The sequence below is a fragment of the Aspergillus bombycis genome, assembly GCF_001792695.1.
Source record: "Aspergillus bombycis strain NRRL26010 chromosome Unknown contig00041, whole genome shotgun sequence".
Lineage (NCBI taxonomy): Eukaryota > Fungi > Ascomycota > Eurotiomycetes > Eurotiales > Aspergillaceae > Aspergillus > Aspergillus bombycis.
Window position 1 is genome coordinate 165,136 of NW_019170043.1, and position 23,472 is coordinate 188,607.

Here is a 23,472-nt window from a genome sequence, read left to right on the forward strand (position 1 = left end):
GGGAAGGGGGAAAAATAAAATATAACAATAAAAAATAATTCTTATTATTAACAAATAAAACAATCACACCAAAAAACAATATTTAATTTTCAATTAATTTTTTTTATTTCTATTTTATTTTAATATTTTTATACCTCCGACAACTGTCAGCTCCGAGATCTTGGTTCAGATCTTCTCCTATAGCGTGCTGTAAATGTGGAGCAGTAGTCCATTTTTCTCTGACCCGTCTCCCTGGTCATTGTACCTATTCTCTGATTATTGCTATAAAACTGATCATACCTCATCCCTCTTCCTGCTTGTTCATCACTTCAAAATTTCCCGTCTCTTCCCCTTACCCTTCTGGAGATATATCTACCACCTGGACCGTCGTACCTTTCGAACCTTAAATTCTTTCAATCCATCCACCAAGCCAATCTTTTCCAGGATCCAGGTACCCGGTTATCCTTTTCCAACATACACACATATATAAGCACTTGTGGGATTTAATCTCTGGTGCACTAAGTCGAAAACCCCCACCATCGGTAAGCACTCAACCTCCCTTATTATATTAACTGTCAACCTTCCCCGCCCTCTGTGCCTTCTTTTAATTTACTGGCACTCCTGCATCTTTATTACTTTGCTTTTCCACTACTTCGGATCACTCATTCCCTTCTCTTACTTATAAACCCATCTGACTGACCGTCACAGGGAACAAAGTAACAAAGTGAAAAGAACTTAATAAAAAAAATCAGAGCCTTTGTCTACAATGGCACCTTCTCACCGCCGTGGACCTTGGGTCCCTGAAGAGGATCAATTGCTACTTCAGTTGGTTCGGGAACAAGGCCCCAACAACTGGGTGCGCATTTCGCAGCACATGCACTACCGGTCTCCCAAGCAATGCCGGGAACGATTCCACCAGAATCTCAAGCCATCTTTGAACCGCGAGCCTATCTCCGCTGATGAGGGTCTGATGATTGAGCGGATGGTAAACGAAATGGGCAAGCGGTGGGCCGAAATTGCCCGACGACTCGGCAATCGCAGCGACAACGCAGTAAAGAACTGGTGGAACGGCAGTATGAACCGCAAGAGGAGAGGTCTCCCCACTTCAAGCACCACGCACATCTCACGCACTTTCAATGGTCGGATTGAAGCCCCATATGCGCGCGCCTCCGTGTCTTTGAGCAGCCCGACCAGCCGCTCTCGCTTTACTTCTATCTCGACCGATAGACCTCTTACTTCCTGGTCGAGACGGGACTCCACCTCGACCGCTTCCCTTGACGGCCCTCGCCAACTGACGCCTATCTACACTCTCCCCGCTCTCAACCGCCCGGTCGACACGCCTTTGACCTCGCCTGCTTACTCGGAGGTTTCTCATACTCCCTCTCTTGAGCCACCATCCATGATCTCAGACCACAACTCAGTTTCCTCCGCATCCCCTAGAACCATCTCATCGCCACAGCTCCTGCCATTCCCCGTGGACACCCGCCAACAATACGGCGAGTTCCGCAAGCAGAGCTCATTGGATGACGTCTACATCTATCCAACCCCGAAGAAGCTGGACACTTTTGCCGATCTGCCCTTCAAATCTAGATGGGTTTCGGACAACCAGCCTTGGAGCCAGCACTCAACCTCGTTGTCGCAGACTTGGCTCGTTGCCCCCGAAGAATCCCGACCAGAGGCACCTAAAGCCGAATCCCCACGTGATTCGCGCATGGGTCTCAGCAACCTGCTGAACTAACGACGATTCTTCGCTTTGGAATGATCGCATGACTCGCATACTTTTTTTTTTCTGCCTTAATTTGCTTCATTTCGGATGATATCCTGGAAGCGTTATGTATATGCTTGACCGACCCCTTGTCACTCTTTTGACCTTTGGATTTTTTTTCTTTGGTTTTTTTTTTTGCATTTCCTTTGTATCTATATCATGTACATTTTGCTGGATGATTTTCGTATATATCCACGGCGGGTCACGTGGTAATTTGGGACCGCTTTGGTTTGGGACAAAAGCATGTTCGGAGAATTGTTGATTCTACGGTCATCGTTGGGTGGATGACTACTTGGATGGTTTAGAGAAAAGACGGAAGTGACGGACGATCTGTTTTCTTCTGCATGTGTACAGGTCTGTGTTTCTGGATACACGATTGTATCCACTCTGTGTGTGCTTGGACTTTAATAATACCCCTGGCTGTTGATTGTTGGTTACAATGAATCTTATGATGCTTCTAATTCTTGTGTATGATATTGAATCCTAATTGATCTTTTCCCCTCCGGATGTCTTCCCCGTTCTTGCCGTACATTCTTGGATAGGCACGGCAGTTGGTTGGTATCCCCACCGTAGACACTTCAGCTGAGCTCCCTTTTTGTGGCTGGCTGTCATCGGCATTTGTCTGCGACTGTTCCTCACGAGGAGGACGCAAGGGGGTCACCACCGGCCGAGTGGTATCCGGAAACGAGCTGCGAGGAGACCACAACCGATATCACTTCTCCGCAGAGAAAATCGAATAAAGATCATTAGGTATGAGACAGGAGATGCTCCCTCCCCCACTCTGAAAAAAAAAGAGCAAAGAAAAGAAAAAGAAACTAAAACAAAAAAGAAAAAGAGAAAAAAAAAAGGAAATTCGACGCCAACATTTTGCATGCATACCACGCTCGGTTGGGAAGTTGTGATCGATAGATCAATTTCCAATCCAGCTGACGAGTTGTCATCCATCCACAACGGATCCTTCCAGACATGGCCCAAATGAATGGATAGAAAGCCAGTACGGAGGATGGTTCATGCAAATCGCACCTCGGTCCAGGGCGCTTGGAAGCTCTCAATGGTTCACCATCCAAACTTTGACGTGCAGTAGGTTCCCATAATTGGGGTCGCCTTTCGTACTGTTGGTAGGTAAGGTTCCTCTTGTCCAAAGTTTATCGCGGGATGATTGCACTGGGCTTGAGCGTTGGTGGTGCTGTTCTCCCCTCCCTTAGAATCTAGATATCTCCCTGTGCATCATCGCCAACGGTTTCAGGAGGATCTACACGCCTGCTCGAACCCTTCTACGTGGTGGTTGTATCCACCAGGTATGTCGATATGCATGTACATACTGTACCTCTCGCGACTGGGCCTTGCCGTTCGTTCTCGACGTTCTTACCGAAGTGGGATCTACATACATGTGCTCTCGGGCTAGCATGACCGAGGGATTGGGTTACAACGCAGGAAACCAGATCCAAGAAAAAGCAAAGAAATGCAAAGAAAACAAAAAAGAAGAATTAAATAAATAAAACAGACACCAGCCACTCTACGTGTGTGTGGCCCCCTGGTCAGCTCACCTCACTATCTCACTCTAGTTCTTTAGTCTCGACGGGCTGTGCGAATGGTAATCGAAGGATGGCCTCAACAGCCGACGATTTTTCTCTGTCCGACTCGCCACAGTACTACCACCGAGAGATCGGTGTAAAAGCCACAATCAGCTTGGCTGGATTGCTCATCGTATGTATGTATGTGTGATATAATCATGATCACTGCGAGCGTGTCGATTTGGTACGTGTACGGATATCTAACTCCTACCTACTACGGATATACATTCCCACCGGTGTTCACTCCAGCCAGCCATTATTCCCCTCTTACACGTCGTCTTTGCAAGAAAAGGCAACCGAGCATGTTAATCATTGAACCCAAAATTACTCAGTTCAATTTTTTTTTTCTCCGTGGAAGGTCGCTAAACTACAAGGTACATACATACATACATTCTCCCAGTCGTTGGCACCTTACTGACATGACTCGCTTCGGTATTTTATTCGAATTTTTAACTCTAAATTCATTTCTTTCCAACGTTAATTCTCGAAATGGAATTGTGACCCCGACCGAAGCTCAGAAAACCCAACCAAAATAAAAACCGCCATCCGGTGCCGAATTATCCAACCGACTCTCACAGGAGTTAGTGACGAACAATGAGATTGTCGAATTACCTCATCCACCCCTGGCGCGGACCAAGAGACGATCGCAGCACCGGAGCGACGATCGTTTTCCCATTGATTTGGAATACTCGTCGTTAGCGTCAGTTAGCGGACGATTAGTTTCCTCTCGCTCCTCCCCTCGAACGTGACGCATTACCGATTCCGATCCGATCGTGGTGATTCGATGAGGAGATTCAGCCGAGTGGAGAACCGTTGCAGCAAAGAAAAAAAAAATCATTTTGACTCTCTACTCGAGACCAACACGTCCCTCAGGGGGGATGCCCCCAAATCCGCCAGAGATCAAATGAATAGATTTGCTGATAACGTGTCAGACGACGAAACAAATTAAGATTCAATCTATTTATATTGCTCAGTTAATCTCAACAAGTGACAGCTGAAACCCCCCAAGTTGCTTTCTCCTGATCACCCGGAATTAATTAATATGAGAAGTATTTATATCCTGCTTCATCGGCAACCAGCAGAGAGGGAACCGTGGCCGCTGATTGGCAGATCCTCTCGGGCTTTAATAGGGCTTTAATATATTCCAGTGGGGAATCGATCACTCTTCACGACTGATTGGCTCGATTCCTTTTTTTTTTTTTTTTTTTGGAGGGCTCCACGCCTGGAATGACTTCGACCTAACGTGACTAATTAACGGGCTTGTATACTAGTAGTATTTCTACTAGTCACTAGGTGCGTTGAGGTTGTTGAAGATAGAATACTACTACGGTGCAAAGGCCATCCACAGCCTTTGTCAAGCTACGGTGCAGGCCCTGTCTAGCGAGTAGCCTAGTGAGCTGCCGAGCTAACGCCCCGGAATGTAACATCCTGGGTCGTAGACTGTTGACCCAATTGGGAAATCTCAGCGATCCCAACCCGCTGCATCGCAGAGCCTACGCAGTCCTCCCATCTCAATTTTAACAGCCATCAAGCAAAAAAACAGCGTTTCACAACCACGATTGACTCACCTCCCGAGATCCATATCTGCAGGAAAAATTCTAATAATATCTCCTCCCCAACGGGCCAATGGAGTAAGAAACCACGGAAAGCTTCCATCAGTACCGAATCGGGCACTCAGCGTTCACGGAACCAGAGAACAAAAAATTAAAAAAAAATACAATCAAATCAAATCAAGAAAAAAAGGCCGGATCACATCTTCTCGGACCACGCCCATTGGTCCTTCCACCGCAGTGATCTTCCCGTGGTCAGAGTTGCAGCCGAACCCAGAACCAAGGGCCGGCTAGTTTGAGATATGAAACGGCCGCGTCGATGGCTGTCCGCGGATAATCTGGAGTTTGATATTGAAGTGGGGGAGGTTCGCTAGCTAGGACGTATCGCCTTTCGGAGTAGGACTTGGAGGCACCCTTGCTACTAGTACTACGTACTACAACTACTGCTTAGTACTGTGGTTTAGCGGGCGGAGGGTCGAGACTCGAGAGGGGATGTATTCCGGATCCTACCCTATAGTGTATGCTGGGCCGGAATTTAAATCCGAGGCCCCTTGTTTTCTTGTTCTTCCTATTTTCCTCAACACTTTTTGATTTGATTTTCTATCTATTTATTTACTTATTAATATAACTAAATTTAACTAACGACTGGGATCGCAGTTAGTGATCACGATTTTTATCGGCTACAATACTGCAAGTACTCCGTACTCTAATCGAGATTAGTGGGGTTGTGACACAGATTGATAATTTTGATTAAGGAGATTGGTTGGTTGATCGAAGGTATGTTACTACGCATTATGGGTATAGTATTGTAGCTACACCGCTGGAAATGTGGTGGATTCTTAATATCATGCACTGGCTGGAATAACAGGTAATCGCGCTTTGATTTTCTCGATTCCATTGGCGTTGGGGGTTTTCCTCCCCGAGATGCACCGTAGCCAAGTCTCGGGACCAAAAAGGAAAAAACAAACATAAAAAATAGCTACCATGCTATCGGGTACAACCGATCAATCATCAACCTAACCGAGAAGGACGTGCAGAACCAAATCAGACATAAGAAACCAGAGACGGAATTAAAAAAAAAAGAAAAAAAAAAAAAAAAAAAGAGAAAAAAAGGTTTCGAACATCCAGATCCCAATTTTCAGTCGAAGCTCGCACCCACCGTCGCGCTAGGGGATCCAATAATCTGGAATTCCGTAGTTTATCCTCTGGGAACGGGGAGGAGAAAGCGTTCCAGTCCTCAGGGTAAAGTAGGGATGGGTGGTTTGTTGGCTATCTACCTCCGCGGGTTTGTACAATTTCTTTTTCTTTTTTTCCTTTTCTAGTTTATTCTCTTTCCATTCTATCGTAGTTCGTTTAGAGAAAAACCTTTTACACGGTAAGGGAGAAAGAAGGATCCACATATTTCTTCGTTTTCCACGAAAAGCAGCCAGGTTCATCCGTTAGATGTCAAAAACATGCTAACTCGTGACTATTTAAATTTTAATACGCGGAACGGCGGAAACATGACAGGGGAAATGCATATGCAACCTATCACTCTGCCTCGATAGGGAATTGACATTGTGATTCTGCATATGCATGCCTGGCTGCTGCATGCTTGAAGGGTGGAGCCACTGCCAACTGAGCTCTCAGACAGCAGGCAAAACAAAAATGTAGATGGCAGCTGAACCTGGGTTGGTATGTGCTTTTTGGTAGCTTACTTGGAGTAGGAGTAGGTTTATGCTCTGCATTGTTGATACAGGGTAATTGGATTTCGAGCTTTGTGCACACACGGTCCCCCTGAAGCAAGGTGGATCTGCCCTGTTTTTCTTTTCTTTTCCTTTTTTTTTTTGCCTTGGGCGGACCGGTTGATCGATTTCCTTTCCTGCACGGAACGTTGAGATTCAAAGTGTCTGGCCTTCCCATTGGTGGACGGAGGATCTCGGTGGTCTTGCTGATCGCTAGTCTATTCTGGGACTAGGGTACCCGCCTTACCGGTCCGCCCGTGATCGGCGGATTTTGTTGGTAAGAAGGCAGGGAGGGACGGTCGCTGCAGGTTGATACTGGCTGTATCATACAGGGGTGTATATACGATACAGGGGAAGAGAGGAGAAAGTGACGGGGTACAGTACGGACAGCGATGTCGGTATGGTAATTCCGGGTTTCAGGGGTCGTTGGGTTCAGCCTCACCCTTTAAACTCTTCACTACTAAGTACTACTATTACTACTTCAGCGCCACAACCAGCTGAAAGGGTCAGCCACAGCACCGCCACGCCAAGTTTTCCTGATGGAGATATATCCCACGAAGTCAATTGCCGATCTGGCCGCGACTTATCCCCCCTGTCAGGGATGGAAAATGACAACGCGTGTCGCCCTTTTTGGAAACGAGGCCATGGTCGTAGTACTAGCTGGTAGTATAGTCTATCGTGGTCTTGGTTAAGGATGCCGGTTTACGAACCGACCGACCGCTATGGCCAGCATGAGGACAAGTCACCCCGCTCAGGGACCAATTCAGGAATCAAATCGCGCTAAGCCATTTCGGGTGCCAAACAGCGAGAAAAGGATTTGTCATGGGTCCTGGGTATTACTGTAATCTTTGGCTTATACGCGATACGCTAGTCAGGGTACCGTCCAATCATGGCTCCCGGAGCCCCCATGGCCCAAGCACCATCCTCCCCTTGCCAAGGGGTTCTTGCGAACCACGTGGGGCTTTGTCAGATACCAGCCGTTGCGGTCCTGTTTCCTGGCAGTCCGTATTACAGTACGAATGTATTGCAGTACCGTGTATGGTGACGGTAATCGGTTCTGTTGTTCTTTGGTATGTATCTCTATACATACACCCATACACCCATACATACTGTATACTAGTACATACCTACTACTACCTGGACGAAGGGAGAGTACTACTATCAACGGGTGTACCGATGCATTGCAGCTGAGACTTTTCCAATGACTTCCTACACTTCCTCGGAGTTAATTCCCGATGAAAGATTCCTCTCTGGTTCCCCCGTTTCTGGGTTACTCAGGTGGTGTGGTCAATTCGGCGACCAGATAATTCGGAGATGCCGACGTTCTGATATGAGACATGGCCAGCAAGCAGCAGGAGAGCTCATCCTTTCCTGGCCCTATCAGTATCACAACCAGGGGTTCAACAACTATGCATATTGTTACCCAACGGTGGTGCACCATCCACGCAAACACCAATACATTGCAAATACCTTCCCTGCTTCTCTGTCTTTTCCTGCCAGGTACTATGGCTGATCTCCACACACATTAGTTGATACAAATGATACAAATCGAGAGATCAACAACCACCACCACCACCGCCATCAAAATCACATGAAAAAAAATAAAAATAAAAAATAAAAAAAAAAGGAAAAAAGCCCAGTGTGCTCGGGGCATAAGGAACTAATATCCGCAGCTCATGAACTCGACGCCGCTGAAGCTTAGAAATGACAAATCCGGAGGCGTTCCGTCGCCGTGTGCTTTTCTCCGCGTATGGCAGAGACCACCCTCAATCACACGGGGGATCAGACAAACGCGATTTGTTCCTTGTCTCGTTCCCCGATCGGGGAACTGGATCTAGTCCCTGACCAAGTGTCGTCACCCATGCTGCTTCCCCGGTTATGGTTATGCGACGAATTTGTCATTGTGTTGTGAGCTCGCCTGCCTGTCGGTCAGATGCCGAGTCCGGTTGACATTCGACAGGCATGAGGCAGATTGCATGCAATCTGTCATGTGTGGCGCCAATAATCGAGTGCAGGCCTGCGCATGCCCGCTGGGGAATATTATAGCAATGGGTTAACTTCGACGACGATCAAGTAATGGACATTCTTCACTAACTCAGGGGGGAAGCAGGTTGAAAGTCACTCTGTTGTACCAGCGGTGACGCTTTGCTATTAATAAAACTCGCCCCCTCTCGCTCTGTGTGTGTGTGTGTGTGTGTGTGTGTGTGTGTGTGTGTGTACATTTCACGGCGTCTGAAGACTGGAACATGGCCACAGACATGCGGGGATTCCTGAGGCATGCGCTCCATTGCCTTTTGGCCTGGGCTAACGTTTTGAACAAGTGTCCCCTGCTGGACTGATTCGGAATGTTACCCAGAGCATTCGAAATTAGTCTGGCGGCCTGCGAGCAATGGATGCAGCATGCGTTGTCATACCTTGTTGATCGATCTGCTCCCTGCAGATTGCCGTTACCTGACTTCTGCAGGCATTTTCCTTGTCTGCCCGGGCAATTGGAGGTATCATGTGCCCCCCGGATTTGCATGATTGTACTACAGTGGTACGAATTGTCTGCGTTGGGAGTCGATCATTCATGGTGGACACTTCACGCTGGCCTTGAGGATCATCGCATATGTGAATTCATGGCTCGTAGGGTCTCTATTCGTCGGATACACATTATTCATTCTCGATTACCATGATATGGTAAATAGCTGTAGACTTTCACTAAATCCCCAACCTGGGAATGCGTATCTCTAGTTATTAGTATATAAATACCTACTCTAATTCTAAACTCCATTCTGATCCCACTCCATCCACAGCCATAATCCTATCAGGAGTCCCGAAGACATCGGCTCTAGCAACACCCCTAAGAGGAACTAGCAGCAGCTCATAGAGCGCTGACTCCAGAACAATCTTCGCCCTCAGGACTCCCAAATAGATACACTACAGTTCCATACATGTTCCCAGCTGCAGTCCAACTGACTGGACTAGGTGCGATGCACCACGCAAGAGAAACACGATCAAGTTGTGTGAGAAGAAGCCCACGGATGGCAGGCTGGCAGCGTCCCCGCTTAATTATAGGCTCTGGAACAGTTAGTTGTCCTATATTCGCGCTAGGATCAAAGAGTTACTCCGATGGCGCCCTATCCTTTGGGTACGTGGATGGGATATGCTGCAGGAAATCCCTTACTGTCTTGAAAAGGAACTGTGAAGGCCAAATTCCAACAAGATGTATCCGTTCTGTGTGAAGAACTTTATGGTTTCTTCTAATATGCCTACTATTCATGCTACCGAATACTACGGGACAATCTACCGACAGAAGAGCAGTTGCCCCATATTACTTTGGCTTTGAATGCAGACTTCGTTTAGAGAAAACGAACGGCCCTTGCCAACGCTCCTGTCTCGCAGAGCACTGAGCGATCTGACCGAGAAAGTACCAGGCTTTCTAACTGCCTAGAAGGTCATCTGCTTGGTGGTATGATTACCTGGGAGCTGAAAATCCTGATAAACATCCCCTTCTATGACCCGATCTACTAGAGATGCAGTGGATTCTGCATATGCTTGCAGCTATAAGCGTTACTGTTGCACGCGCCTGATGAGGATAGTCTGCATGATCATATGGAGCTCGACGATCTCGAACTGTGCGAAAAGCAGAAGAAGATATATCGGTTCTAGCGCTATAGTCACCAAAGATCATGCCATCCTGCATCCATGTCCCTGCGCCTGAGTCACGGTTTTCATCGTGAAGACGATGCTGCTTCCAGCCGGCTTTGCTTCGGTCTTATCCTGCCTGGAGTTTTCGGGGAAACGTGCACCAACTGTCATTACAACAGTAGTGGATCTGGATACTAGCACAGCGGGTTGTAAATGATAGGCTGCCTGAGGAGTGCTTTGCATTTGGTCCATACCTATTGTTCCGATCATTATACGTTCTATTTCATTACTATCCATGGCGTATTTCATCAACGCAACGCCCACATCGTGGGAGCTGAGAGAAGCTTTTGGGAAAGCAAAATCATGAGGTATTTCATTGCCATTCTACCCAAGATTCGGGGGCGGAATTATATCGGTAAACCAAACGACGAGGAGATTTGAAGAAATACCATATTGACGGCGTCTGTGTTTATCATGCCCAAAGATTTGACCCTTCAGCGAAACGAAATCGCGCCGGCCATTGAAATGCCTTTGAGATTGAAGCCCTTCTGACTCAGGTGGTTGGGATGGAGCGGCCCGATGTTTATGAATGCGAGCAATGTCAGGACGCAATTAGCCAATTCAGACGAGACGCTGGGAGTTGTATCCGCGCCGGTCCAGTTTCCAAGTGAAATCATCTGTACATGGTCAAGGACCTAAAACACCTGCTTAAATGCCTGTGTACAGAGTTAACATACTATCTCCCCTTACTCTCGCCCGGGTGGGTTATCAAATCTCACCCACTAACGAGGTCCCAGCTGCGAGAAAACCTCTGGCCGAGTCTGTGTCGTTTGCAAAAGAATGCACGGCTAAAAGTAGTTGTATGAGTAAAGAGGTAGCAACTGGTCCGTACAGGTTCCGGTCCTATAAGTCCCTCGAATGTCTGAAATCGCGGTGCAATACAGGTCTCGTGGCCTTTAAATCCGCATTACAGATACAGAGATGGGGAGGCCATGTGCACTCCCAGGTAGTGACAGCCGTACGCGAGGCAACTAGATCGACGTCACTCTTGAGCCATTATAAGTTGAGACCAGGAGTATAGAATTGGAAGAGGCTCTTGAGAAAAGCTGGAAAAGCGGATGGCTCCATGCCGAGAATTCAGATGATGATGATGTACACTTTATATTCGCAAGCCAAAACCATCACACTAATACTTAACCTCTGAGTGACAGATGTGGCTATATCGGAGGACTAATCGATATGTTTTGTACTGAACTCAATTACATTCAAAGGGAGGTACCAGACGTGGTGAAAGATATCACAAGGCAAAGATGGCAATAGAAGACCATTGGGGCAATTGCACTTTCGAAACAAGCTATGGGAAAACAACCCGAGCAGGTCTGCCAGGCCTTTCGCGGCAACAGGTACACTCTTTCCTAAGGGGAGAGTGCATACATCTCCGTCAGCCACGATTCTATGAACAAGAAGGCTGAGAAAAGAACAGAAGTACCTCGGATTTTGCTGTTACTAAGCAAAGGTTATTGCAGCACCAGACCGAGCCCTATTGAGAATTTGGCGCAAGGAAGAACGTCCATTTGGCCTCTATAGAAGGTACACCCTAGTACTCCGTGGCGAGCACTGGCTCAACAAGGAAAAGGCCATGTATGATCAAATCTCTGGTAGGAAAGGGAGCCCGAAAGACAGGATGGTCTCGGTAATACAGAGCTCCTCAACGTGGAGAGCCCAGATTATGCTCCCGTTGCATGCGGTCCTTGTGGACGTCAAACTTGTCGACCAAGTCAAGGAAGACGAGGTCAAGGTCCACCATGTGGTCAACCCCGTGGTCCAGGCCCAAATGCTGAAGCCAGCAAAACGCTCTCTGAGCACTAGGGTGAGGAGAACCTTGGACATGCTCTGCCTTCAACAACCTACGTGTATCGCCACGATGTACTCTGGGATAAGCTCAACCGGCGTATTAGGTATACGTATGTACATCCGAGAGAAGAGAGATTTCACTCCGTCTCTCGCATTTGCCCCCTTTGCGTAGCAGACGAGAGTTGACCATTCATTTCTTGTTCACCAATATACACTACCAAAGGCTCTCACTCAGTCACTCTCATTAAATCTCTCTCTTTTATCCTGTATTGAAGGATGCCCCGTTTCCGGCCACCGTCTTAATCAGGACATAGGAGAGTACTGTTGTTACTTCCGGAAAGAGTACAAGCAATACTCCAAAAATGCATATATCTGCTCGAATCACGCCAATTTGGAGTTTGTTGAATGGTCCACCACTGGGATATACATTGACTAACCAGGAGTTCTTCTCTGCCTCTTGTTCCCCGATCATAGCGTAATAACCCTTGAAGACTAGCGTCCAACGCTGACCATTGACTTCTGCTATCACTGGGCGAACCACGGGAACCCTTGTCTTTCTTACGTTGCCATTCAGTTCAAAATCGGCTGGCCAGCGAGTTGCTCTTTCCTTCACGTTCATGTATAGAATAGCAAGCACTAGCCACGCGTCGGAAAGCCTGGTATTCTTAGGAGGCCAGCCGTAGACGTCAGGCTGGTGCAGAATTCACTGGTGGTCTATCAACTCCATTCAAAACGGGCTTCTCATACAGGCAAGCCTCCATCAACTATGGGACGATTATTCGATTTCGGTGGACCCGGATATAGAGATTGTATCTGACATGTTGAAAGGTCACGGATACTTTGTTGGTTTATCCAAAGGATAACTACCTATAAGATCACTAGATTTTTGAGGAGCGATTCAAGGCATTCATACGCTTCTTGGAAGAATCCAACCACGCTTCTGGTTATCTCGATTTAGATTCACCACGGGCTTGAAGGGCTTCGGCTTGCGATATCGACGTTTTTGGGATGTTATGCACACAGAGGCATCACGTCGAGAGACAACAGGCTTGTAGCTACAACTTCTCTCAAACATCAGACCGTGGCAGGAAATACTACTCTATCTGTATAGTAGGAAGCTGATCGGACATGCGCTGTTCGGCTATCTTCCCGGCCATCCCTAACTGTTGGCTGGATTCACCCTCTCGCATTGTGCTGCTTTAGCTACTTCTTCCCCCTATAAGTTTGTGGGTGATTAACCGAAACTATTCCTTATGCAAGAATAGACCAGCAGTGTCATCTTGAATTGAATTGTTCGTGCCCTGATAAGTTGGCGTCTGCTTCCCAAGAATGGATCTTCGCGGTTTACATACTCCCGACGAGATAGATGAACACCAGGCCATTACACCCATCATTGCTTCCATTGAGGAAGCACGGTAGCCTTCAGGGGAAATAAGAAAGGACCACCTTGGAAGTTAGGACCTATTTTGCGTCGCGCTGGAATGGTACAGTCAAGGGTATGTCGGCGTATAAAAGGACTACCACTATAGTAATAATAAAAAAGCATATGAACATATGAACATAACTCTCAACTTGAAAAGACTGAGAGCGATCTCGATTCAGGCCATCTATCAGTTAAACCACTCCTACCACAGTCAAGCCACTCAACGCCTATCCATGAAAGATCGTAGTCATAATTTCAAACAATAAACCCAACTCAACTGCTGCCATAGGTCATCCAGCAGATGGGGAACTTCATCATTGGTCCGTACCCTAAGACATCCAACGCCAGCATGCACAGGGGATGATATCCCTATAAACGATTACATCGAAATAACAAACACAAAACTGTGAAGTATAGCTCACATAGGTATAACATAGGCCATACGCCTATGGGGAAATAAAACAAACAAATAGGGTAATAAGAAAAAAGAAAAAAAAAAGCAAACAAAAAACAAACGCTGAAGGGGTATATTCCGAAGCGCATTTCATAACCATATATCTCCTTCTTTGCCATCCACCCATCGTTGCCAAACTTGTTCGTAGGCATCTTCCAGATCGTGAACCCAGCGCTTAGTATCAAACAATTTGCTTCTCCATCTTTCTTCAAACAACAGTCTCCGGAGATCAGGCAACCTGCCTCTTGCTCGACCCTCACTGCCAGGCTCGTATTTCAAGTTCAGACATAACCGGATGGCCTTTTCTTCATAATCGTCATCGGATGTGGCAATCAACTCTTCGCGAGCTCTTTGGCCATCGTCGGAATCGGGTAAGGCGCTACTAAGGATGCTACTCGCCATACGAGAGCACATCTTATATTTGTAGCGAGGAAGGGTCAGAAGAGGTGTACCACTCCACAGGACATCCGTCGCGGTCGTGTGCGCGTTACATTCGGGAGTGTCCAAGAAGAGATCCAAAATTTTGGCCCGCGAGATGTGGGTGTTCTTGGGCGCAACATCAGTGAATATGATGCGAGAGGCAGTTTCCTCTCCCGCCCAAGCAACGGCTGTTTCCTTGAGGTTCTGTTCACCAAGGTCCGGGAAGCGAAGTAGCCATAGTACGGCATTAGGAATCCGTGCCAGTATACGGAGCCACGTACGGAACGTCGTGGGCTCGATCTATGTGGGATGTTAGTTTGCCTCTTATGTTATAGCCGTTTCAAGTGCCTATTAGATCTTACCTTATATAACTGGTTGAAGTTGCCCAGGATAATGGCATCATCGCGAAGGTTGGGGAAAAGTTCCTTCCGCATACGCCATCGCTTCTCTCGTTCCTGCTCCCAAGCGAGACGTAGGTCCTGAGAGTCGGGTGCGCTTTGTCGATGATCGCAACAGAAGAATGTGGCCCCAGTGAATACAATCTTTTCACCATAAACCCAATCTTCAAGGTCCTCTCCATGGTTCTCCTCAAGCACTCGGTCTTCAATGCTCAGTGTACGACCTCCTGGGGCAAGAGTCTCTTGGGGGATCGAGATGGTGTCGGAAAGAATGTAGTCACACCACTCAGCACCCAGAGTCCCTGCAAACCCCATGAAGGACATATGAATTGGGGCAGGCCGTGCAGCAAAAACCTCATTCCGTGCACCACGCGTGTAACCGTTTAAGTTGATGAGTATATGGATGCCATCCGCGACGATCTGCTTTACTAACCGGTCGACAGGCCATCCACTAGCATCGTGAAACACCGGTGCTTCCTTTTCAATTTGCTGGCGATGGATAGACTTATCACTTGCTGTAGTGGCATAACAATAGGCCTTTACTCTTGACGGGTTATGCAATCCGAATACGGACTGCATAAGATGCGCAAGAGGATGATTATTGAAGTCCGACGATACATATCCAACTTTCAGATATGGGTTTGGTGGTGCCGGGGGCTGGTACACCGTAGCTGGTAGCCATGGAGAGCGAAGGGTTGCACAAGATATGCGAAGCCCATTACGCTGTGAGATCTGCCGGATTTGTTTCGCAGAAAGTGGACATGTGAAGGTATGGAAAGGTAACACAGTGGGAGCATTGGGAGCAGACAACCCAGGAGGAAGCTGTGGTCTGCGATACTTAGACAGGGGATACTCTTTCCGATGGACATAAAGGTCCTGATACCACTGCCATGTGATCGCTCGTATTGCACGCTCAACGAGCTTTACGATTCTCGAACCTTCCCATTTCTGCCCCGCCCATGACTGGAGAATAGCATTAAGCGATCCAGATGCAAACCGTCGGCTGTCCAATGCAGGAACCAGCTGCGCGCACAGCTGCTCAATTGTGTTGGGAGTCAACAGGCCACGGCCCCAGGTTTCGCCTTCCTTAAGCTGCCGATCGACAATATCAACGACACGCTTAATCCAACCGGCGCCGGTGTCAATACTGTAAGCGTCCCGAAGCATCCCTTGCTCATTAACATGCCACCGATCCCGGAAGCCATGCCCGTTAGCAACACCACCTCGGCCGACCCAGTTGCAGACAGAATTAAGAGCATTGGCTAGTCCGCAGACTGCCTCTGCGAATTCTGGATTTACTTTGACAGCACGCTTGTAATATGTGATTGCCTCGTTGACACGACCGGCATCTTTGACAGCATTCGCGAGATTCGCCAGAGCAATGTCAAAATTGTTATCGCACTGGACAGCCTGTTCATACATTCGAATAGCAGCCTGAAGCTGGCCAATATCTTTGAGGAGGCTGCCAAGATTCGTATATAGGTGAGCATGTCGAGAGTCGAGGTGTAACCCGTAGTTATAATATGCCAGGGCCAGAGACACTCCACTGCCAAAGACCACACCAGGTATCTCGGGATGTTGCATCTCACCACTAGAGCGAGGTAGCCCTTTAGCTGCGTTATTTTGGATGCCAGCAAGCAAAATTCCCACATTGTTTGCGGTTGACGGGCTCGGTTGGAGAGAAAGCGAAAGGTAGTAGAGCGCCAGGATATCCCGAACTCCTGGAGCAGCTCTGGGCACGCCCCCGGTAGAGATATTAGACATTCCATCCTGGTATATCTTCGCCAGGGAGAGTAAGGAGTTGCTCGTGGTGGATATGGCCGCTTTCCTTGCAAGACCTTCGCCAACAAATTTGATGCCGGGGGGCGTCCCACATGAAGGGAAAACCAGTTTGGAGGTCTGCAGAGCCTTGTCCGGATAAAGGAGAATGGTTTCGTTCGAGCTATGCTGCTCCGATGGGGCAGGATAGTCATGCCGCGATCCGTACGAAAACGCTGCAAATATCTGCTTTATTAAGTTTTGAATGCCGTGTCGTCTTCTGCCGGCGGCGATCAGGATTGCATCTTCGAACGCCACCGCAGCCCCCGCATTATCGCCCAGTGCATACAACATATTGCCTTTAGCATGGACAAGAGCCAGCATCCTACCGTTGTCGCAGCCTGGGATAGCATAGCCGCTTGTCCCAAAGCCAGTGGAGCCGGCTTCTACAGACCGCTTATTAGTGAAGACCGATCGGTTCAAGTCATCATCGTAATCGAAGGATGCTTTCTCGTATGAGCCGAGATCAGATGCACTCGAGGCACCGCTTTCTGCGTCACTCTCCGTCTCGCTAGCATGCTCATCGGCTGTAAAGCAGTCACCGTTCTTTGGAAAACGAAGTGACTTTTGCACAAATTCGATGATGTTAACGGCTTCCTTTCCGCGGTGGCTGCTACACAGGAGACCAATGAGATGCTCTACGGCCTCGAAAAAACTGGGGCGTAGTTTCACAGCACGTAGCCAATGGTTCAGTGCCTCTTCTCGACGGTCGAGTGCCAAAAGAGTGGCAGCTAGATTCGATATCGCCTCCACATGTTGCGGATCTCGAGAAATGATTCTTGAATACCACCTCATAGCTTTTGGATAGTCGCCCAGACCATAGGCAAGACAGCCACCAAGTAGCATACCGTCAATCCACTCCCAACCACTCTCACTACATAGTGGAGAAAGCATGTCTAAAGCGGTGCGAGCATTTGCTAACGGTGAATTCTCGCTGCCAAAAGGTGCAGCAGGAAAGGGGGAAACCACGGGAACTGTGAAGCGGCCTGTGTGGCGTAGCCTGTCGAGCATCTGCGTGTCACTCTGCTGTTGAAAACGGTGAAGCGAAGGCCGATGTCGATGCTGCTGAGTCTGAAAGCCTGGATGACTGTCGGTCTGCGGTGTATGATTAATAATGTTTTTCGTTCGGTGATCATGTTGGCTCGACGGATAGCTTTTATGGCGCCCAACTTCCGGTGGGTTTACTTGAGAAAAGTCCAATCCTGGTTGCCGTGGTGGTTTGGGGTATATGCTAGGTTTCAAAAACCGCTGGCTTTGGGGATCACCACCTGCATTAGAAATGCTATTCCGTCGAGCCTGGTGAATCGAAGCTAAAAGATCAACATAAACACCATGAGCCCATGACAAGACTTTCTCTTTGAACTCCACGTTGACTGCACGAGAATTAGCTGTAGCACCTGTGCCCTGAAAACCATGCCCGCTAGAGGCGCCCGACCATGGTGTGTAGGCTTCGTTTCCAGACTGACGTGATGAGAAGGCAGAACCTGCATTCCTTGGACGCGTATGGTACGGTAATGTGCGTTGAGAAGTATCGAGGGAATTCTGATCCGAGTGACGCGGGGGGAAGTTGTTCTTCACGCAAGGATCGTGACTGATGATTCCCACAGGTGTTGCGCTCCAGCTGGAACCTAGATCCGTGTGACTGCCCGATGGTACTGGATTATGGTTGAATGGTGGCTGCCCTGCGTCGAAGAACTGAAGACCCGAAGGATTGACTTGTTTCGCGAACGGATTAGGGGAATTGAACCGGGGCTCTCGAAAGGCCGCTGGACGATATGGAATATATACACCATCGGGCCAATATGGACCATATGGCCCGGTACCCGCCGATGCTGTAGGGCCGAGGCACGGCTGAAGAGTCGCTGGTAAAACTGTTGGAACATAGGCGCCGTTATGCCAGTAGAATCTCTGCTGGGATCCCGGCATCGGAAGTGATTGGTTAAGCATCGAGTCTATTCCCGGCACGTAATTCAACGAACGAACCCAGCTTGCCCCATTCACACCTTGTACCATCTCCCCGGGAGCTGCATTGGTCCTACTCGACTCATTTTTGTACACAGGCGGGAAGTTCATCGGTTTCGCTTGGGAGGGCTGTTCTAAAGAGAGTTGCGGCCAAGTGTCCATGGGAAAGCCCGTTTGAGGAGTTACCATCTGACCTGATTCTAGAGGAGAAACGAGAATATGCTTGGATGCCGGGGGTTGAATTGTTGTATCCCCCGGCGTCCCATCGTAACCAGCCGCAAGAGTCCCATTCGGTGTCTTCCTCCTCAGTGCATGCTCTCCAGGATTCTTCGGGCTGAGTAACATGCCAGTCGTGTCGTGAACATCAAGGCGCTGCACTGGATGATACTGTAGTCGAGTGCGGGGGACCGAGTGGAAAGAAAGCTTGTTCATGTCATGGTGAGGAAGCGTGGCGGCGAAGGGCGTCGTGTCAAAATCGTAATTGCCATCAACTGGGCCAGCCCCGTGATAATGATTCATATGATGATGTGGTTGAACTGGCGGAAAAGGTGCTACTGAGGGCAACATCTTGGCCCTTGATGGCGGAGACACCTTGTCCCACCGTGGTATAACAAAGACTATACAAAAAGATCCAGGAAGAGGGAGTCCGGGATATCAAAAAAAATAACGGTCACAAAAAAATGATAGAAAAAGGTCGAGATCGTCGGTCCAGGATATTGCCAAAGATCACGAGCGGTCAATAGTGGAGTCAGGTACATTCAATCTTGCTGGGATTTTCAACAAGCATCCTCCTTGAAACGTTTTCTACACCTCATCCTGGGCATGAGCCGGCTCACTAGACATTCAGCGAAGCCCCCCACGGCTTGTCTCCGGATTCGACATGAACACTAGTTGGGTTGACCGTAGAAAGGACACGAGCGAACGTCGAGAGCTAGTAGGACGAGGGGTGAAGCAAGAGAATGTAGGCCGTGTCAAGAATACCATCCACGGATTCCAGATGATAGAAAAGCCACGCAGGCGATTTGGTTTCCGCTGCGTTATTTGCTGCGTGATTCTTTGGGAGATGAACCGGCAATGCAAGGGAGGAAAGGGATTCAAGAGTCACAGCCCTAGTCGATTTCCTAAGAGTACCCCCACTGACGCAGGCGTCCGCAAGTACGCGATCAATCACTTGGAAATACCACGCTTGGCAGCAATGCTGTACTCAGCGCGCTGACGAGAAAGGGAGGGGGAAGAACCAGAACACAGAAATAAAATAAAATAAAATAAAAATCGACTATTAAAGACGGCGGAGTCCGAATCACAGGAGTAATAGTGTAGCGGAAAGGTTGAACATGGCACCACTAGTTGATAGTCAAGGGGAGTGGTTCTCTTGATTTTCTCACGCTTTAAGTCTATTGTCCTTCTTGGCTCCGGTGATTGCCTTGGACCTGAAATGATTAATTATTATTATTGGCCTAAGCAGGAAAAAAAAAAAAAGAAAAAAGGTGCCTAATATCCAAGGCGACAGCGGACGCAGGGAGTTTTTGAGGCGGAGAACATCCAACGGCCGGCGGAGAGGCACAGAACCATAAGTGAGAGACAAAAGAGATTGGAAGGGTATCCGGGTCTGGGGTAGTAGTAAAGGATGGTAAGGAAAATGGACCAGTCAAAACTCGTATTGACCCGACCAGAAGGTGAAGGACCATCAAAGAAGGTCGAGGGGGGGAGATCAGGTCGCAGAAGGAGAGGAAAATTTTAGAATCATGATGGACAGAGATGAAGCGGGATGTCCCATCATGACAGAGCGGAGCTTCACAAACGAAAGCAGTGGACAACAACAGTCTGAAGCTCCCATTTCGTCTTAGGGGGGTTCCTTTTTTGGGGTGGGGGAAGGATCCAGTGCAAGTGAATGGAGCAGCGGAAGTGGAGCCAATGGAGTCGACCCAGTGGAGTCCCCATTACTACTGGGTTGGGATGGAAGTGGGCTTGGGCGCCTTAACACCATGATTATGTGGCTTGCGATTTCTTTTTCTTTTCCTTTTCCTTTTATTTGCTTTTTATTTGCCTTTTTTTTTTCTTCAATATATCTCCCGGGGTTTGTCGAATGGTGTCACTCGATATATGTACATATCTCTATGTATAATTATGACGGGTTTCCGACGAACAAAAAAGAGTCCTCCAGATATCATAACTCCTACGTCAGTGACCCAAAAAGAAGAAAAGAGAGAAAAAATCTCAAATCCACTGTCCCAGGGCTGTACCAGGGAGGGGAAACAAAGAATTAAAATCATTAGAAAATACCCACATAATCAAACACGACAATCCATCACATCCCAGTCCCACCCGTGCGATCCAACGGCTAGGATGGACCAGGCGCTAGCCTCCTGGGCGCAGGAGCAAATCCAAGTCTGTTCAACGTCAGTGGTCCACCGTCCAAGGCCCCCGGTCTCCGGTGGCGCCCGCAGTTGATCAAGCCTCTGGTTATGAGAGGGTTTGCTTAGAGACGGCGGAAGGGCGATCTGGCACTTTCGGTGGGCTGAGTGGAGTCGCTGACTTCCTGTGAGTATGTCCGTGTTGTCGACCTGCAATGCAAGCTGGCCTTTGGCATGCACTGGTGGAATATTCTAATGCTTTCCCTGTTTGAAGAGGACAAAAGATAGAGGAATAAATTAAATTAAGGATTTTATTTTGTTGTCCGAAAATAATAATAAATAATAATGACAATAATAATAATAATAATAATAATAATAATAAATTAGAAGAGAGCGACAGAGACGGGTTAAATCGGTATAACAAGAGGTATATGCCGGTGAGGGAAAGGAGAATTTCAACAATCATAGGAAAATAACATACGTAGATCAACTGAAGTGGTAGAGGCTCAGACACTTGGCCACACAGGTGACCATCTTTTGAATTGGCAGTTCTGCAACTCTGATGCAGCCAGAGGCTGAAAAAACAAAACGCCCATGGAAGTACTAGTCGTAGTACCGCACATGCCCGGGGTCAAAGCAAATCAGGTGAGGAAGACCCGAATGTATGTATGTCCATTGTCATCATTAATAGTTGCGAACATTATTGGAGGTAGCCTTTCTTATATTCCACTTTCTTAATTATCAAATTATTATTATTCTCGGTAGACACCTTTTTTTACTCCCACTCCCCTTTTATGTTTGTCTTGATATTTTTATTACTCCGATTCAACAGCGTAGAATATGAAAAAAATAAAAATAAATAAATAAATTTTAAAAGGTCTTCCCACAAAGGAAATCAAAATAATTATCTTTTGTTTAAAAAAAAAAAAAGAAAAAAAAAAAAAAAAGATGAATGGTTCTAGAGGATTCGCTAGTCCCCCATTTCAGACTATAGAAGATACTACTTAATTAGAGAGTTAGTACATACAACATACATCTATAGCACACTATAAACCCATCCCCATAAAAAAAAATGGATAAAAATAATCTCACCCAACCCAGATGGTCCAACTCAAAATCCACTTTCCCGGGTGTGGAGTCAACTTTCAAACTTTCCAACGTAGCCCGTTTCTCATCTGTATCCAGTCATGCCAATCCGATTCAGCCATGGGCTCCATCCTCCCCATGGCTACTCCTATAACTAACTCACTAGTGCTCCTCCTGCGCAGGAATCACCAGCTAGGTATTATTCTTCCTGCTAGTTCCGACGCTCTCCATCCGCCCAGACCAGGGTCTATTGGGATCGATGAGGGCGGAAATGGGGCCGCCGGCTCCCCTTTAGCCATGTCACGAGCGGTCTGACGATGACGATCGGCAAAACTTTGCCTCTCGCTTCTCCTCTTCCTCCACCTTCGACTCAGGTATAAGATGAGCCATATATACCGATCTACCCAGATAATCTCTCTCGTCGGACGGGCGAAGGTTGCCAGATTGTCAGAGGGGCAAAGTTAAATCAACCCAGACCACGTTCCACCCGGAGAACGGGGGAAGAAATATATATCAAACCGATGATGTGTTGTTGATCTTGCGAGAGGTATAACAAGGCCCAGCAATCTGTTACACATCATGGTCTGACTCATCCTTACCCAACGTGACTTTCACAGCATATGTGACTGATGTATGGACATGGGCTGTAGGACATACGGCGGCACTGTGCACCCCCCTTCAGCCCATATCCCACCACTATCGGCATCAGGGGGGTACCTGCTGCTCGGCGCGTATCAGGAACCCTGCCACGACAGTAATCATTGAATCCCTACTAGTCGGTGGAGAACGAGCATCTCCGGGGCGTACTTCATATCGTACTATCAAACACGTAGATACCATTCTCAGTATACAAACGATATGCTGTCATTGTCGTTCAGACCGAAAACAGGTAGTACCTTCGACACTGAGGGGCAGAAGAGTTGCCAAATATACCGGCACCAACTACTGGCGCGTTTCATTCTGGAGACAGCATGCATCGACGGCACGAATCTGAGATTTGACCTGTGTTAGATGTTTAAGTTTTCAAGACTACTTGTAGTCTTAGTTGCATATACATTCAGATAATGCGTGGGACAAGCAATTACAACTATGGTCAGGCACAGTGGAGAGCTGAAGTGGAAAAAATGGATAAAAGTTGCATTGCAGATATTACGAAGTATAGCTACGAATCAGACAAGCCGTAATAGGCTAGGCATTAAGCCTTAGGTTGTTGACCGTGATGATGGATCACTGTATCCACAGAGAGTGGCACGAGGCCCCTCGCAAAGATACCGCGATGAGTAGTGGGTCGAAATTTGATCTTCTTTGCGTAAAATAAGCCTATACCACGTTGAAAGAAGTCACATACCAGGCCCGAAGGCGGGAATGGACGGTAAGGGCCAGAGTGTTGCAAAGGTTATCTGGGGTATAGTCTGGTCATGACTCCGCTCGCATATAGACCGCGAGTAAATCACAAACAGATGGGAGGATGGGGAAGACAG

At 47.8% G+C, this 23,472-nt stretch overlaps 3 protein-coding genes across 3 annotated transcripts; 2 read left to right on the forward strand and 1 right to left on the reverse strand.

Annotated features, from left to right (window-relative positions):
- Positions 1-745: 745 nt before the first annotated feature.
- flbD (putative MYB family conidiophore development protein FlbD) lies at positions 746-1,717 on the forward strand (the record flags this gene model as incomplete). The annotated part of the gene is made up of 1 exon (XM_022533644.1): positions 746-1,717. The coding sequence occupies one exon, from the start codon at positions 746-748 to the stop codon at positions 1,715-1,717; it is 972 nt and encodes a 323-aa protein (XP_022389250.1).
- A 9,815-nt stretch (positions 1,718-11,532) lies between these two features.
- On the forward strand, positions 11,533-12,248 carry ABOM_006516 (uncharacterized protein; the record flags this gene model as incomplete). Its single annotated transcript, XM_022533645.1, has 2 exons — positions 11,533-11,625; positions 11,739-12,248. The coding sequence occupies 2 exons, from the start codon at positions 11,533-11,535 to the stop codon at positions 12,246-12,248; spliced, it is 603 nt and encodes a 200-aa protein (XP_022389220.1).
- A 1,795-nt stretch (positions 12,249-14,043) lies between these two features.
- On the reverse strand, positions 14,044-19,118 carry ABOM_006517 (UDP-N-acetylglucosaminyltransferase; the record flags this gene model as incomplete). The annotated part of the gene is made up of 2 exons (XM_022533646.1): positions 14,044-14,673; positions 14,736-19,118. 2 exons carry the CDS (start codon positions 19,116-19,118, stop codon positions 14,044-14,046), a joined length of 5,013 nt encoding a protein of 1,670 aa, XP_022389219.1.
- Between the last annotated feature and the right edge of the window lie 4,354 nt (positions 19,119-23,472).